General features: G+C 35.3%; 1 protein-coding gene across 1 annotated transcript in view; it reads left to right on the top strand.

Moving 5' to 3' along the window:
* The window catches only part of LOC127158106 (uncharacterized), a 43,690-nt gene extending 25,860 nt beyond the window's left edge, over positions 1 to 17,830 (top strand). The window contains exons 7-15 of the mRNA XM_051101257.1: positions 9,221 to 9,286; positions 9,894 to 10,010; positions 11,307 to 11,402; positions 11,624 to 11,680; positions 11,834 to 11,938; positions 12,252 to 12,329; positions 12,462 to 12,557; positions 12,638 to 12,771; positions 17,756 to 17,830. Coding sequence (XP_050957214.1) covers positions 9,221 to 9,286; positions 9,894 to 10,010; positions 11,307 to 11,402; positions 11,624 to 11,680; positions 11,834 to 11,938; positions 12,252 to 12,329; positions 12,462 to 12,557; positions 12,638 to 12,771; positions 17,756 to 17,830 — 824 coding nt within the window. The remainder of the gene's footprint in view (positions 1 to 9,220; positions 9,287 to 9,893; positions 10,011 to 11,306; positions 11,403 to 11,623; positions 11,681 to 11,833; positions 11,939 to 12,251; positions 12,330 to 12,461; positions 12,558 to 12,637; positions 12,772 to 17,755) is intronic.
* Positions 17,831 to 18,272: the final 442 nt, after the last annotated feature.

The following is an 18,272-nucleotide window of genomic DNA, read 5'->3' as shown; positions in this document are numbered from 1 at the left end:
CATCACATAGTTCATTTTTCTTAATTAACTGAATAAGACGCTTCTGAGAGGCTAAGTGGGGTTAGATATGGTTTCTATCAATCATATCTTCTGTGCAGTTAAAATCTCCCCCCAAAAATAAATACTCTTCTTCTGAACAACTTTGTAAAGTATTACACAATAAATCTAACAAAAGGATTCTTTCAACAGGTGATGTTTGAACCTGAACCTGATTTCACACATAAAAAAGAAAAAAAAAAAAGACAGCCAAAAAAACCCTACACTCTTCAATGTGGAAACAAGAACTAAACTAAGCATCATTTTTTAATTTCTCCACATTCCTCACAATTTTCTTCAGTCTATATCCTTCTTTGTTTGTGAAGCATCCTTCAGCCATTAAACTTCTAGCTTTCTCAACAAATTGTTTTAGATCAGGGAAGTACTTTTGCACACACACACCTCTCTTGTTCTTCGTTGACTTAAGGAACATTTTTATCTCCTCTGCATTATTACTACGACCAGAAAACTCATTTAGAGATAATGCCACACTAGAATCTGAAAACTCACTTTCACGTTCTATTTTGAGACTTGTCACTCATTTTTCTTTTTTGCGGCATTTTAAAACTCTCTGTTTCTGTCTCCATATCCAATTCCACACAAGCAATTTCACTACACTTCTGTTCACCCTGTGTATCATCACATCCAGTAGTTCCACATTCTCTTTTATTTTCAGAAAGTTTTGAATTTTTCTCATTAGAAATTGCAGTTTCAGCTGAATCATATTTTCCTACCTTTTCTGAGTCCACATCTGTCACAACAGTTTCTAAACCAGCGTCTCATTGCAAGCAACCACTTCTGTCTCTCTATGGGATTCATCCTGTACACCTGCACTCCGTAAATCTGCACTACCTTTACTAGTGCTTGGATAGGAACCATCATCCCTTTTCTCAGTGACTCTCTTTTCTGGGCAGTTGCGAATCAAGTGTCCTGTTTTTTCACAACCAAAGCACTTTGTTTTAGCAGTTGTCACAAAAATAACGTAATCAAAATCATCAACTCGAAAACTAAGTGAAAGATCCAATTCTTCATCATCCTGAACTATCATGTATACAAACCTCCTAAAAGAAACAATGTGTTTCAAAAGAGGAGAAGTTGTGCTAATCGGAATCTTTTTAATTGGGGAAACCAATTTTCCATAACGTGATAGAGCATTTGTTATTATCTTGTCACTGAGAAAAGGGGGAACATTGGATAGCGTGACTCTCTTCGAAGGCATCGAGAGGGGAAGAACAGAAACAAACTCGCCATCGATCACAATTCCCTTCTCAACTACTTCATTCACCTTTTCAACGCTACTAAGAAAAATCACTGTAGCGCTATTCATCCTAGACGCTGATAGAATACATTCGTGTCCTACAACCTCACCGATCGCCAAACAAATCTCCTCTACACTTACCGGTAATGCCACCTTAACCGCATGGCGCCGCGTAAGTGTGGACAAAACTCGAGTAGCCGGGGCCGTCATGCTTACTCCGGTAAAAAAAGACCCGGTAGCACACGGCCCAATACTACACCAAAAAGTAACACTACCAGCAAAAAAAAATATATATAACCAAAGAGAGAGTAAAAGAAAGAGGCAGAAATCTTTCACTCACCACGCACTCGCTCAAGCCACTCAGTCCACTCACGCTCAACACCCGCACCCGCACCGGAAGTGTGTGAGAGAGAGATAGAGAGAGAGAGAGAGAGAGAAATACCTTTATTAAACCATTTTCTTTTCTACTTCAGTATCATACAATAATTATCACATAAACAGAAAATGAATTATATCTCCTTACAAATTCAAAATCAATATTCTTTTTTCTTCAATTTTACAAAAAACTTCTCCAACTAACCACATTTCAGAAAACATTGCAATATCATTTGCCAATTTATAATATGTGTATCTTGATTCTAGCAGCTGATTATTACCATCTCAGCATTTATTGGACCCAAACCCAACATTTGATTTTTTCTAGTTTTCCATATACACATCTTAGCTGACCCCAATACAAAATTCAACAAACTTTTTTTCCTCTTTTCCTGAAAATTGTACTTTGGACCACATAAAATTCTGATAAGAAAAAAATTCTCCAAACTTCATAAAACACTGTGTTAGAAAATCAAAAAGTCCCTTCAGTCTAAAACAATCAATTAATAAATGATTTAGTTTCCTCAAATCCACAACATACACACTCTTTCTCCACTGCTGGATTCAGTTGTGCCATGTGTCAGTTTGTAGTTATAGCCCTGTACAATCTCCACTGCAAGTCTGCAGTGCGCTTCTCAATCGGCAGCTTATACAGAGACCTCCAGCATGCCTTGAAGTTTGTCCCAAACACATCTGACCACCTCCAAGTCTTTACTCCTCTTAGCACAGTCTGATGGGTGACTTTTACAGATATTATATAAAGCTCTTTCTTCTTAATGTTCTGAAAAACACCCAACTCAGGGTACTCAATGATAAAACTGAGTGTCCAGCATCCTCATTCTCTTCTTGTACAACAGCAGAGACTTTAATGGGTAGAAATTTATAATCCTCATACCAGTCCAGTGCCAATATCCTCTACGTGCCCCTGGTAGAACTGTCCACACCTCCTCCATTATTCTTCTCAGAAGGCACAGAGATCGAAGCCCAGTAACACTCTGCATTGTTTCAGCTGTTCTCCAACCATCACCGCTTCTTAGATCCCCCAACTTGGTATATCCAGCCTTGACAAAACAGCTTTCCACATATTTAGATGATAAAATCTTTGTTCTTATTAATGGGTTATGGAACAAAGGTTCCCCCATTATCCAGTCCTCAGGTTGCAAGATTTCTCTATGTATAACAAAAGTCTTTTTCCAAGCTATTATCATTGAGTTATAAAAAGGTGTTAAATCCTTTAGATCTAATTCATCAAGTTGTTTATCATACAATAAACCAGACGTTTTCCATAGAAGTGCACAAGCAGCATTGATCCATCCAACATTCTCTTCATATAACAGCCTCTTTGCCACTTGTAATCGAAATGCAGTTATTCGGCTTTGCACGTCTATCAAACTTTGCCCTCCCTCATGCACAGGGAGATAAAGCGCAGGCCCAGGAATCCATTTTTTACCAGACCAGAAGAAATCCACAATTTCCTCTGTATCTCCTTACAAATTCAAAATCAATATTCCATTTTCTTCAATTTTACAAAAAACTCCTCCAACTGACCAAATTTCAGAAAACATTGCAATATCATTTACCAATTTATAATATGTGTACTCTATCTTGATTCTGGCAGCTATCATCCCTTTTATTACCTTCTCAGCATTTGTTGGACCCAAACCCAACATTTTATTTTTTCTAGTTTTCCATATACACATCTTAGCTGACCCCAATACAAAATTCAACAAACATTTTTTCCTCCTTTCCTGAAAATTGTACTTTGGACCACTTATAAAATTCTGATAAGAAAAGGTTTCTCCAAACTTCATAAAACAATGTGTTAGAAAATTAAAAAGTCCCTTCAGTCTAGAACAATCAATAAATAAATGATTTACAGTTTCCTCAAATCCACAAAATACACACTCTTTCCCCACTGCTGGATTCAGGTGTGCCACGTGTCTGTTTGTAGCTATAGCCCCGTACATCAATCTCCACTGCAAGTCTGCAGTGCACTTCTCAATCGGCAGCTTATACAGAGACCTCCAGCATGCCCTGAACTTTGTCCCAAACACATCTGACCACCTCCAAGTCTTTACTCCTCTTAGCACAGTCTGATGGGTGACTTTTACAGATATTACATACAGCTCTTTCTTCTTAATGTTCTGAAAAACACCCAACTCAGGGTACTCAAATGACAAAACTGAGTGTCCAGCATCCTCATTCTCTTCATGTACAACAGCAGAGACATTAATGGGTGGAAATTTGTAATCCTCATACCAGTCCAGTGCCAATACCTCTCTACATGCACCTGGTAGAACGGTCCACACCTCCTCCATTATTCTTCTCAGAAGGCGCAGAGATCGAAGCCCAGTAACACTCTGCATTGTTTCAGCTGTTCTCCAACCATCACCACTTCTTAGATCCCCCAACTTGGTATATCCAGCCTTGACAAAACAGCTTTCCACATATTTAGATGATAAAATCTTTGTTCTTATTAATGGGTTATGGAACAAAGGTTCCCCCATTATCCAATCCTCAGGGTGCAAGATTTCTCTATGTATAACAAAAGTCTTTTTCCAAGCTATTATCATTGACTTATAAAAAGGGGTTAAATCCTTTAGATCTAATTCATCAAGTTGCAATAAAAAGAGCTGTTTATCATACAATAAACCAGATGTTTTCCGTAGAAGCACACAAGCAGCATTGATCCATCCAAAATTCTCTTCATATAACAGCCTCTTTGCCGCTTGTAATCGAAATGCATTTATTCGGCTTTGCACGTCTATCAAACTTTGCCCTCCCTCGTGCACAGGGAGATAAAGTGCAGGCCCAGGAATCCATTTTTGACCAGACCAGAAGAAATCCACAATTTCCTCTGAATGTTCTTGATCAAGTCATCTGGTGGCTCTAGTACGGTCAATTTGTGCCATAACATAGAGGCAGTCAGATTGTTTGCAATTAAGACTCTGCCTCCATAGGAAAACTCGGGTAATAGCCAATTCCATCTAGACAACTTGGCAACAACCTTTTCCAGCATACCCTCCCAGTTTTTATCTTTATACTGATCATTACCTAAAAAAACTCCCAAAACTTTAAACCCATCCCTTCCCCATTTTAATCCTTCAGGGAGTTTAGGTGGCCCAGTATTGACCCAAGAACCCACAATAAACCCTTCACACTTTGTCCAATTTACTCTAGCTGAAGATGATTTTTCATAAAGCTTTAAGTTTTTACAAAGTATTTGAAATATCATCTTGACCCATAATAAAAATATTCACATCATCAGCATATGCAGATACAGAGTACCTTAAACCAGAGTTATCACCTGGAATTATTAAACCCTTTAACTCAGTTCTTAACCTACACAATAAGGGTTCTATGGCTAAACTATAAAGTTGTCCTGATAGAGGACATCCCTGCCTGATTCCTCTTTCAACAGGAACTGGACAACTCAGGCCACCCCCTATTTTAAGTATAACTGAAGCCCCTCCATACAGTAATTTTATCCAAGAAATGATATTCCCCCAAATCAAAAGGCTTTTAAAACATTAAAAATATATTCATGACCCACACGGTCAAATGCTTTCTCCTGATCAATAGATAAAAAACCCACATCAAGATCACTAATATTATCATAAGAAACAAACATTTTTAATTCTATTAGCCAAACACTTGGACAGTATTTTATAGTCTAAACACATTAAAGACACTGGACGCCAATTCTTTAACAACCCAAGGTCTCCACTTTTTGGCAGGAGTGATAACACAGCTCTCTGACAGCTGATTGGTAAACAACCTCTTTTAAAACATTCACAGAATACATTATACAAATCTTCACCTAAAACACTCCAAAAACTTTATAAAATTCCGCTGATAAACCATCAAGTCCTGGTGACTTTCCTGTGGAAAGCTGTTGCACAGCCTTTGAAAGTTCATCAGAAGTAATCATGGCATCCAATGATTTTTTATCTTTAAGTCTTAGTTTAGGAAGATCCCTTAAGAGGTGGTCCATACATCCAACATCACAGTCCATTTTACCAAACAATTCTTTGTAAAATTCTATACCCATCTTTCTCATTTCAATTGGGTCTGATGTTATTGTTCCATTATTTCTTCTAAGATGAAGCATATATTTCTTTTGTGCTTCCTTGCGTTCAAGCCCAAAAAAATAAGCAGTTGGAGCATCCATTTCTTTAATGAAGAAATTCTGGCTCTCACTAGGGCACCTTTAACTCTTTCTTCCAACAGTGACTTCAATTCCATTTTTTTTTTTTTTAAAACATTAATTGAATCATAGTCATCAACATCAATCAATCTTTTTTCCATTTCATTAATCTCATTCTCCAAATTTTTTACATTCCTCTTCAAAGTAGAAGTAGCATTATAAGAATACTGTTGACAAAAAACTTTTATCTGTGCTTTTCCCACCTCCCACCATTGAGTCAAATTTTCAAAATTATTTTTGCTTTGTCTCCAGATTTCCCAAAAATTACAAAATTTCTCAAAAAACTCCTTATCTTGTAATAATTTTACATTAAGATGCCAATAAAACTTAGGCTTTAAAACATTTATAATATTATAATCCAAAGTCACCATGTGATGGTCTGAAAAAACATTTGGCAATATATCAGTATTAATAATTCTATTCATTTCTGATTTTCTTATATATAACCTATCCAATCTAGCCCCCGTCATAACAGAATCTAATATCTTTACCCAAGTATATTGCTTCACCAACTTATTTCTACTTCTCCACAAATCTACTAAATTAAAATAATTTATAATATCAAGAAGTCGCTTACTAGAATTTAAGTGAGGCTCTTCCCCATTTCTATCCAATAAAAAATTTGTTGTGCAGTTCCAGTCACCTCCTATTACAACACATACATTTCCATCATCAAATTCTTTTGGAGCATACACATTAACAAAGAGGAATTTAACACTTTTAATTTCTGCTAAAACCAATAAAACTCTACCTTTTTCTCTCTTTTTTGTCATCACAACTTTTAAATCTAAAGACTTGAAAAGAATTGCAACACCCATACTAAAATTTGTTCCATGACTTAATCTGCACTCTCCCTCCCACCATCTAAACCACTCTATTTCATTATTACTATCAGAATGTGTTTCTTGTAAAAAAAAAAAAACTACCTTTACTTCGTTTACTTTAATAAATTCAGAAAGCACTGCTCTTTTAACCCTGTCTCTTCCCCCATTAATGTTTAAGGATCCTACCCTTACAGCCTCCATAGACAGGTTCTGGAAGAGGGAAAAAACAGATAGAAAGAAAAGAAGAAAAAGAAACACCCCCAGTGGTTTACACATTATTAGCTAAATTTATAGAAATTTCCTTTTCTTAGGGGTTTTCCCCTTTCTTATTTTCGTGACAAACTTTTTCTAACGAAATCTCTTCCTTTTGTTTAGTTTGTCTTCTCCTACCCGTTTCATTCAGTACAAAACAGAACTTTCAAACTTTTTTTTTCGTATCAGCAAAGTAATTCTTCACTTCTACTACTTTCCCAAAAGTCTCATCTAAAAATTCATCTATCTCTTCCAGAGAATAAAACTGATCACAACCCATCTGCGACAAATTAGACACATCCGAAACATCTGACAAAGCATCATCCTCACTATCTTCCTCTCTCTCAATACTAGTTTCTCCAGTTTGTTTGCTCTCCAAATTCACTGTCCCTCCAAGACTTGATCGATCCGCAGCAACCAACTTCAATTCTTCATCAATTTCTGACCTTTCCACTTGTTCTGTTTCTTTCACCGTTTCTGTCATCACCATCTCTTCCACTATTTGTGCCTCCCCATTAACATTTTCTACCACCTCAGGCGTTTCTGTAGTAGATCTAATCTCACTCTCAGTACCAATATTACCTGAATCCTCTTCATTAGGCACATTTTGATCCTCAGTTGCCACTTTTTCTCCTACCGTTTCTTCCACCCTACCATTCACATCATTACTTGGACCTGCCTCATTCATCACCCCTTCCTTATGTGGGCATGACAATCTTACATGTCCTATTGAGCCGCATTCAAAACAGCGCATTTCCCCCAAGCTCGCATACAGCATGTACGACTTTCCTTCATACACGCAACGGAAAGACACATTTAATGTTGGCGCATTCAAAAACATAAACACCTGCCGTCTGAATGATAATACATGTTTCAAAGATTCATGTTTACAACCAAGCGGTACCATCTTCATTCCACTTGCAAACTTTCCATACCTCGACAACTCACGCTGTATATCTTCATCCAGAATAAATGGCGGAACATTTGAAACTGTTACCTTTACAGTTGGCAATACTAAAGGTTGAACAATAACAAAGGTTCCACTTACCACTATGCCGGTTTCTACCAAATGAATCACCAGTTGCTCCTCCTTCAAAAAGACCACCATGGCCTTATTCATCCTAGATGGCAAAACAATGTTTTCATATCCCACTTGTTCAGCTATGCCAGCAACACCTCCTCCACTGTTACTCCAACTTGAACGAGGCATCTAATTCCATGACGGAGCGAAAGAGATGGCGTTCGCACATCCAGGTGCGAAGCCATCCCTGCTCTCTACATGAGTCAATAAAACTCACGCTAAACTTAATATTAAATTTGAAAACAAAAAATTGAAAGAAAATAGAAAAGCCCACATCAATCCCCCTCACCGTGACACCTCTCCGACTTCAAACCAGAAATTAGGTAAGAGAGAGAGAGAAAACATAAAATGTAGAGTATAAGAAGAACACTAGACAAGCATGGCCTTCATGTTGAAGCATCTTGCCAAATTCCGCTCTTGATCAAGAAGAACACAAAAGAGTGACTTTTAACATAAAATAAAATAAATAAAGTTCTGAAAGAATGTTTTATGGAGTGATGTGATGAGCTTATGAGCAGACATCAAGTCAACTCATCTTTATTTACTGTATATAGCACAAAAAACATTGTGTCAAAGCAGCTTTACGGTATTAAACAGGAAAACAGTGTTTCAATAATGAAAAAACACAGTAGTAAACAATAAGTTTTCAGTTAAAGTCAGTTCATCATTGATTCAGTGATGTCATCATCCAAGCTCAGCTCAGTTCAGTTCAAAAGAAAAGAAAGAACATAATCTCCATGGTCAAAGGACCAGTTAGACCAGTCCTGTTATGGGGGTGTGTTAATAATGCTGGAAGAGAAAATTCATTTGAGAACCAAAGATTTTAAGTGATCTAAGCTTTTTCAAGTGAGGAATGGGCTAAGATTGCAGTAGAGAGGTGGCAGAAGCTTCCAAGTACTTCCAGGCAGCATTATTACCCAGCAACAGCAATGTAAAAGACTGACAGGAACAGTTCAGAAACCAGTCATTTTGGAATAACTTTTCACAGTTTTTCTGGGCCTTGGTATGCTCTCTAAGTTAAAACTTTCAATATTTTTTTTTTAACTTGAGTATGTATTGTATTGAGTATGAACTTTTTTTTTTATTTAATATTTTTCAGTTGATTTAATATTGATTTAATATTTGATGTGTTCGGAATAATAATATTTGCTATTCGTCAAGTGCTTTATATCACTTTTTATTTGCAGACAGTCAGGTGCGGTTTGCAAGTATAAGAAGAGAATTAGCTGTTTTCACAGTTATTGTTTATTCAGGTAGGTAAATCCAAATCCAAATCCAAAGAGGCCATCCTCACTATTATGACATTTAATGTCCTCCAATGTTTCACCATGTTACTCTATTTATAAACATTAACTTCAAAATAATAATAATAAAAAAAAAACCTTTAAAAGGCAGATTCTGAACATTTTAAATAAATTAAAAAATGATTAATTATTTCATTATTGAAATGCAGTATTACAAATCTGCAAATTATGTGCCAAAATTGAAAATAAAATTCAATTATTTGATTTTTATTTTCACAGTGACAGTGCATGGTGTAATCAATGTAACTAATTATTTTACATTACTTTTTTACTACCATATCAGAAACTTTTTAATTTGTAGTGTTCTACTAAGTGGTGGCTTTGTATGAATTCATATAATTTAAAAATATACAAGCATACAATTAATAAAATAAAACATGAAGCTCGATACCTAAATCTACCCCATAGTGCTGGAATAATCATGTGCATGAGATGTCATCCACTTTCCTTGGCATAGATTAAATTAAAAAGCGTGGTACGGTTAACCACAGCTTCAGAACTATAATTTTCTTACATATTAACGTTGTTCAGTTAATTGTATGTATTTCTTTGACAGCTTTTTTCATATATGCCTGGATGAATATTGAACATGCTGTGAAATTCGCATTTCGCATAGTAGTTTTTGGATTATTGTTTGGATTTGTTGTAGTTCTCTCTCTTGCTTTGTGTAGAGGTAAGAATTTCTGAATTATTTTTTTCACTATAGTAAATAAAAAGCTTCCCTTAATGTTATAAGCATGTTTTGTGTGTGTGTGTGTGTGTGTGTGTGTGTGTGCACCTGGTATTTATCACGTTATGGGGACCAACACAAGGATAGTAATACCAGTAAATTTTGACCTTGTGGGGACATTTGTGAGGTCTCCATGAGGAAACAGGCTTATAAATCATGCAGAATGACTTTTTTTGAGAAAGTAAAAGTGTGCACAGTCTCCTGTGAGGGCTAGGTTTAGGTGTAGGGCGATAGAAAATACGGTTTGTACAGTATAAAAACCATTACGCCTATGGAATGTCCCCATAAAACATGTAAACACAACATGTGTGTGTGTGTGTGTGTGTGTGTGTGTGTGTGCACCTGGTATTCATCACGTTATAGGGACCAAATGTCCCCACAAGGATAGTAATACCAGTAAATTTTGACCTTGTGGGGACATTTGTGAGGTCCCCATGAGGAAACAGGCTTATAAATCATGCAGAATGAGTTTTTTTGAGAAAGTAAAAGTGTGCACAGTCTCCTGTGAGGGCTAGGTTTAGGTGTAGGGTAGGTGTAGGGCGATAGAAAATACGGTTTGTACAGTATAAAAACCATTACGCCTATGGAATGTCCCCATAAAACATGTAAACCCAACATGTGTGTGTGTGTGTGTGTGCGTGTGTGTGTGTGCGTGTGTGTGTGTGCGTGTGTGTGTGTGTGTGTGTGTGTGTGTGAATGTTTAACAGGCATATGTTGTCTAAAAACATTCTTATTGGTAAAGTAGTGTGTTCTTTGTACCCAATTTGACATTGTTGACATTTATAAGCTCCAGAAGACAGTATGTGTTGTTTGTGTACTCTACATGGGTTCACTATGGTTTAACAAAGTAAATAACTTTACAGTTCCAAATGGAGCCCTTGTGCTTTTTACTGAATGGACTATTCACTTTTGTCTTGTTAAGAAATTTTCAAACACAATTGATATGCACATTTAGTACACTTACACCCTCCACTTCTGAAAGGAAAAACAGCAAAGAAAAGTCAAGGAGAGAGGAAACATAGATAATGGTTCCCTTTTGACCAATCAGAAGATGAGACATTTAACTGATCACAAACCCTGATCACAAAATTTTATGAACAACAACAAAGAATAAAAGAGAGAAGATTTCTTTAGTTGGAGTCTTTTAATATGAGAAAAGTTGTGATAAGCATGTTTTCATGTTTTTTTTTTTTTTTAATTATTATTATTATTATTATTTATTTATTTATTTATTTTTAGCATTTAGCTGTATGGACACAAAGTGGGTCTGTTTATACTTTCTGTCTCTGGCACAATTGTTCCTACTGATTTGCTCGTTTGGACTGCCTAGTCCAGGTAAGTGACAGCTGAATGCAAGACCTTTCATGTGAAGTTTATTAAAATTATGACAGTAATGATATATTGTATTAAATCATAAATTCAGTACTAACAGTCATGAACCAATAGTAATAAGCCTATTATTGAAGACTTCTAATCATGAATGATTTATTTAAGATTTATTTATTTGAATGTTATATGAATGAGAAAAATAAAAGATCAATATTCTCTTATTTCAGTCTTTCTAGCTGAGCCAGGGATTCAGTCTGTACTACTTGTGTGTATATCATGTAAATGTAAGTGCTTGCTATTGCATTTTTGTATTTTGTATTTCGTGTTTGCTAATTAGTAACAGTGATTCAAAAGTTCTCAGTTTAGTTGTATCAGATCTTAAATTACTTGTATTATGTAAATGTGAATTTTAATAAATGCCATTCTTCTATTCACAGTCCTTCACAAGAGATGGAAAATATTACTATGGATAATAACATTGATGCTCCTGGATCTCGTTCTAGTGATCTATGTTCATGTACGCTTTTTGGAAAGAGATGAAAGTATGCTCCTTTTGTTTTAATGTTTTAATTTACTAAAAAGAAAGAAAAGACAAAAAAAAAAAAAAAAGAAAGAAAGAAAGAAAGAAAAACTTCTGCAAAGTAAATTTCTCATGTAACAGTTTAAGAACTTTTAAACTTTTAGTTTAAAACTTTTGGCCACATAATTAGCCAAACAAATCATCTAACATACTTATATAAACAACAACAACAAAAAAGGGTCCTTCCCAAATATTTTGTGTTTAGCATAAATTATTTTGTGTGTGTGTGTGTGTTTTTTTACTTGATTTAAATATATTTATTTACTTATTAACAGATTACTTGGCATGGGCTTTTGCCATTATATTTCTCGAAGTTTTGAGGATAACTGTGGCGTTTGAAGACAGTGATCACGGTATTATTCGTCACTGACTTACAGTGTTAATTATTAAACACAGTAATTTCTTTGCTATATATATATATATATATATTACTGAATAAATTTAGTGCAACTATTTGATTTGCTTGTTTTGTGTGTGTGTTATAGCGGATCTCTGTATTGAAATCATGTACATGTTTGGAGCATTTGGTCTTGTTTTGGTGAACTCTGTTGCACTGACAGTAGAACTGTTCCTGAGCGCACGTATGTCGCTTTACTATTTTGTTTTTAAATGTCCTCATCTTCCTTTATCTTCATGTAATTCTTTAAATTTGAATTCTTAGGAAATGGCGAGCGTGTCATAAAGGATTTGAGATACATTGTCCTTTCATCTGAGTGTGTTTTTGTTTTATATTTTGTGGTTTTACAAATACATGCTTGCTGTAAGTATCTTTTCACAATTAAAACATTCAAATTTGTAATTTACATAAATACAAGACATTACAAATATAAAAGACTCACACTGAAATATTAAAAGTCTTTATTAGTAATGTACTGCAACAATGCAATCAACCTGCATTTACTAAATTATTTAAGATTTAGTTCTGCTTAGAATTATTTAATTCTAAGCAGAACTAAATCTTAACTAAATGTCACTAACATTCTATTCTATGTTCAAACATTTACATTAATATAAATTAAAAATGTCATCTAAATATTTTTCTCTTTATTGCATCCTGTCACATAGTGAGCATTAAAAATGAGTAAGTTCAGATTCTTATTTTTTACCAATTAAAAAAAACAGTTTGATATGTCATTAATTCTATACCTTTTTTAAAAAAAATTATGTTGAATACTACAGATCTAGGCACAATCAAAGGAATTTGCATGAAATGGAGAATCTGTCTGCACCTGATTCTGCTGTTTCACAAACACAGAAGCAGACTCTTCCACGTTTGTCCTGTGCTCGACTGCTATGTGTACAAAAAGAAAGAGTTCTATAGGAGTAGAAGCCACAACAAAACACTATGTTTGTAAAGCAAGTTAAAAATAACTTTTTGTATATTTTTAAAGTTTTGGTACAGTTTCTTATGCAAATCTATTATGTTATGTTTTGATAATGTTTAAGGGACAATTAAAGGGACGATTTGCATCATATATATTATAACACTTTATTTCACGCACATATTGATCACTAGGTAATGCTTTACATATGGGATGATATTAGACTCAAAACGATTAATAGATGCACGCACAATTATCCATGTACTGGATCAATTTTATGCATGTATCTTACAATCCACAAACAAATGCCTTTCAATTTGAGTCTGTGGAATTCGGGATTAAATGATTGTGCAGCGATTTGTACAAATACAGACATGTTTGCGAATAAAAATGTTCTGTTCTGCATTAATATATCATAAACTGCTCATGCAAAAAGGAATCCGTGCATTTGTGGATCAGGTGACACGCGTGCATTTATTGAGGTCTTGCTCGAGTCAATCTTGTTCAGTTTATTTGGATTTTGAGACTTCATTTTCGCAGTTTACAGCATTTCACGACTCACACACACACAACTACCAATGATCAAGGCCCAATGCAATTCATTAACGTGTACGCGATTCGAAGAATTAGCAAATTTGCGTCACGACACTGATGTGAAAAATGTTATAGTTTACATTAAAGTATCACAATTTGTGCATGTGGCGATTAAAATGTTCATTTGTGGATCAGACGACATGCGTGCATTCATTCACATCTCTTCTGAATCGATTCTATTTGATTCATTTGAATTTTGAGACTTTCGTTCCGCCCTTTTAGCCTTGCCCAATCCACACACACAGCTCGCGATCCACACGCAACTGAGCCTAAAAGAAAATCGGCGACCACTAGATGGCGCTACAGACCAATTTCGAGTAGACGTCACGGTGGCGTCATTTGCAGCTGCGCGCGCATAGTGGTTGCAGAAAAACACTGGTAACAAGTGGAGGTGAACGATTAAACTCCATGGAATAAGAGAAAAAAAAATATTTTTGTGCCTTTTGATGTCAAAATCGGAATGCAAATAATTTTTATATAATACTGTAGTCAAAGACGCCATTTGAAGCTAAACACAGACGTTTAAACAGATATACTATGGATGAAAACTGCTACGATTACTCTACTTTTAAAGCATAAATTTGATTTATAGGTCTACATCGTATTCACATATACTGTATTAGACGTACAGCTACAGCACGAAATATTATTTAAACCTATTACTATTAACTTTTTAACATAACATTTTTTTAATGTTATCTCACAATTCTGATTTTTGTTTTTCACAAATGCAAGTTTATATCTTCTAATTCGGACTTAATAGCTCGATTTAACTAGTGAGTTTGTTCATTCTGAGGGAAAAAAAGCTGTAGTGTGGGATATAAACTCTGAGTCTAGGGGAAAAGAGAGAATTACGAGTTGTTTTTCCTCTAAAGTTGTGGGATATAATCTCGGAATTGCGAAACTAAAGTCAGAATTTTGAAATATAAAAACACATTTACTTTTTTTTATTCTTTTATTCCATGGCTCCAACGACTGCCAATTGAACCGCCAATGAAAAACGTCATCCCTGTATCGGATCTGCAAGACTATCCCACTATCTAATGTCAGTTTCGTTGAATAACAGTGCTTATGGCTGGGTGACAAGCTGTTGTGATATGCGAATAACATTTTGAAAAAGACATCTAATCAATATAATCTATACTCTTTTTAAATCCAAGTATTTTGTGCCGTATCCTTGTAATTCTCCAGCTGTAAATGCGATCTCTCCGCGTTTTCTGCAACCAAGCTGTGCGCGCATCCCGGATGTTTACAAACAGATAATTGGTCTATAGCCACAGTCACACGTGCGCATTCCATTGTGTGCGCTTTTATGAATGTTACATTGTTTTATTTGTTTCTTTTTGGTTTGGCTATTCTCCCCTGCCTGTTGAAATATAGTAAACATGTTTTATTTAACTTGTTCTAACAGAAAAAACATATTATTTTTGCCAAACAAGAACTTCGTCATGGTACCTTTTTTTCTGCACTTCAACGGCACGTCGTTAGTTATTATTATTATTATTATTATTATTATTATTATTATTAATTGCTATTGTAGTAGCTCGTTTGAGCCATTAGTAATCGCACGTTTAGCCTATTCCGCGCTCAAGCGGACGAATAAAGCTTGCTGACTAAAGGAATGACAATGAATGTCTAGGGAAAAAAATAACGTTAACATATTTCATGTACTTATTGCTAAACTGTTTTCTGAGTCACTGTCGGCTGCAAAGATGAAGTTGATGATGCTGATTCGCCATCTTCGCAATAGGAGAGAAATTAGGACTTACAGTAATGAGAGAGTGTATGTTATGCATTTGAAGAGGATGATTTTACATGTGAAGAAGACCTTTTTTGTCGGAATGCGCGTTATGTAAAAGGCCTGGTTTACATAATAAATAATAGATTTACATAATAAATAATAAATTGGTTTAATATAATCAATTGTGATGCGATCTGGGAAAGTGCTGGGACGTTTTCAGGAAATTCGAAAAATCGCACGCAATGTTTTTATTTATTTTTCATATCGTGAGATGGAGATGTCAGAGCACAACAACGCAATTTTACACTCTAAAAAAACGCTGGGTTGTTTTTTCAACCCAAATGCTGGGTTGAGACCGCTGGGTAAGAAAGTTGGGTTAATTTAACCCAATTTTGGGTTAAAACTGGTCTTAATTTATAACCCAGCGGCAAAGAGTATAGAAGTACTTCTATACTCTTTGCCAGCGGTGCTGGGTTAGGAACGCGGACTCGAGAGAGAGCAGGCACGTCGTGTCCACTGTACGTCAAAAAGTCCGAGAAGCGGCCATTTTCTCAGCGTCTGCAGATGGAAGCGAGTGAAGGACGATTTTCGGTAAGTAAAGATAAAAAAAAAATGTAAAATCATCATTCATTATGTGTGTCCGGGAGTATTTTGAGACTTAATGGGACGCGGGAAAAGTCGGAAAAGAGCTTTTATTGTAAAATACGCTGACGCCGTTTTCGCCTCAGAAATAGTCGTAACGGCCTCTTCTACTGAACGGAAGAGATAGCTTTAATACAACGTCTGTGAGTTTCATATGTCATATTTAAACAAGATTTAGGTGTTAATATAGGATTGTTAACAGATTTACATGTTAATTCGTAAACTTTTTTTCCCGCGATTAAACTGAAAGTAGTTTCCTAAAGAAAACGGCGTCGTGTAATGAAGACTAGCTTAATTATTTTAAGGCTCATTAAGTTTTAATTGTTAAAAGTAATGTTTTGCATGTAATATTTCAGACTTGTTGAGCTTCGAGTCTTCATTTTGTCCGCGCCGGGAGTTAACGGCAGGGAAGACCGCGTGTGAGAGGAGGCGATCGGTTCGGCTTCTTCAGAAGAGACGGAAAGACAAATAGAGGTCATAATTCCATATAATATCACCTTTTTTGACTATTAGTAAAAGAATGGTTGCATTTTTTTTTAGAGATTGAAAGCCAGAGACATATGAGAGCTTCATTCTTTCAGGATTAATGCGAGTGATTTTTAGAAAATACATGTTTCTGTTGTCTTCTGCCTGTTTACTTCACATTTTGATGCAACAACAGTATGATGACTTGTTCACATTTTATTTAAACCATTGATGTGCGTTTTTTGCAGAACTCAACTTCCTACTTGTGTGAGGAGGTGATCTTCTCAGCTGCTTCATAAGAGAGGGAAAGGCGGTTTAAGGCAAGTAAAGGTTATAATGTCATGTTGTCAGTTTTTTTTTTTTTTTTTTTTTGTCTAAGAGTAAAAAAACACATTTTATGTAGGTGAGCCAGAGACATTATGTAGAAAGCCAGAGACATAGGTGAACGCTTAATTCTTTTGAGATTGATGCAGGTTATTTGTAGAAAATACATGTTTCTGTTGTCTTCTGTTTGTTTGCTTCACATTTTGAACAGTATGATGACTTGTTCACATTTTAATTAAACCGCTGATGTCTGTGTTTTTAATTGCAGAACCTAAACCAACTTTGGAGTTAATGACAGAATCCTGCTTATGTGAGGAGGTGATATTCTCAGCTCGTTCATAAGAGAGGGAAAGGTGGTTTAAGGCAAGTAAAGGTCATCATTTTTTTTTGTTTGTTTGTTTGACCAAGTGTAAAATAATGTTTTATGTAGAGGTTAAAAGGCCAGAGACATAAGAGAGCTTCATTCTTTTAAGACTGATGGGAATTATGTTTTAGAAAATAAATGTTACCAATGTCTGCTATTGTAGTTTTCTAGAGCACTGTGGTAGACAAAGACAATAAACAACCACACAATATGGCTGAAATTATAAAACAGTCTAGTTACCTATCCTTACAGAATTGGATGCACCTCTGTTTGAAAATGGTTACATTTGAACTAAATGTTTTCTTTTTAAATGTTTTTCTCTTTTAGGCCACTGATGAAGAGCAGGTGGTGACTGGGATGAATGCTGGACAAAGAGGAGAAATGATCTTTCCCCCAAACTGATGCAACAGTGGTTTTAAAGGAGGAGGCCACCCTGGATAATGTCAAAGATGTTGCACGCCTTTGCTGAGCTGATGGGACTTCATGACTACATCAATTATCTTAAAGAGATAATGAAAATTGGCAGTGATGCATTTTCTGTATGCGATCATGGACTATGAAACAAACCGTAAGTGTATAGTCTAAAAACAAAATGTCAAATGCTTGTTCTGTGTTGTTCAGTAGAAATGGACTTCACACTCATTCATACACATGCTCACAATACTTCACACATTTGCTTGTGTTAAATGTTATAATGTCAGTGTTAATGTTGTGGTTTTATTTTTAGTTTGTTTAAAAAAAAAAAAAAAAAAAAAAAAAAAAAAAAGAAACTATTAACTAATTGTACAATTATTGTAAAGTATTGTTTTTGTGCAGTAGTTTTATACAATATACAGAATTTACC

This window comes from Labeo rohita, unplaced genomic scaffold (genome assembly GCF_022985175.1).
Source record: "Labeo rohita strain BAU-BD-2019 unplaced genomic scaffold, IGBB_LRoh.1.0 scaffold_134, whole genome shotgun sequence".
Classification (NCBI taxonomy): domain Eukaryota; kingdom Metazoa; phylum Chordata; class Actinopteri; order Cypriniformes; family Cyprinidae; genus Labeo; species Labeo rohita.
This window is presented reverse-complemented; position numbering and strand designations above follow the sequence as displayed.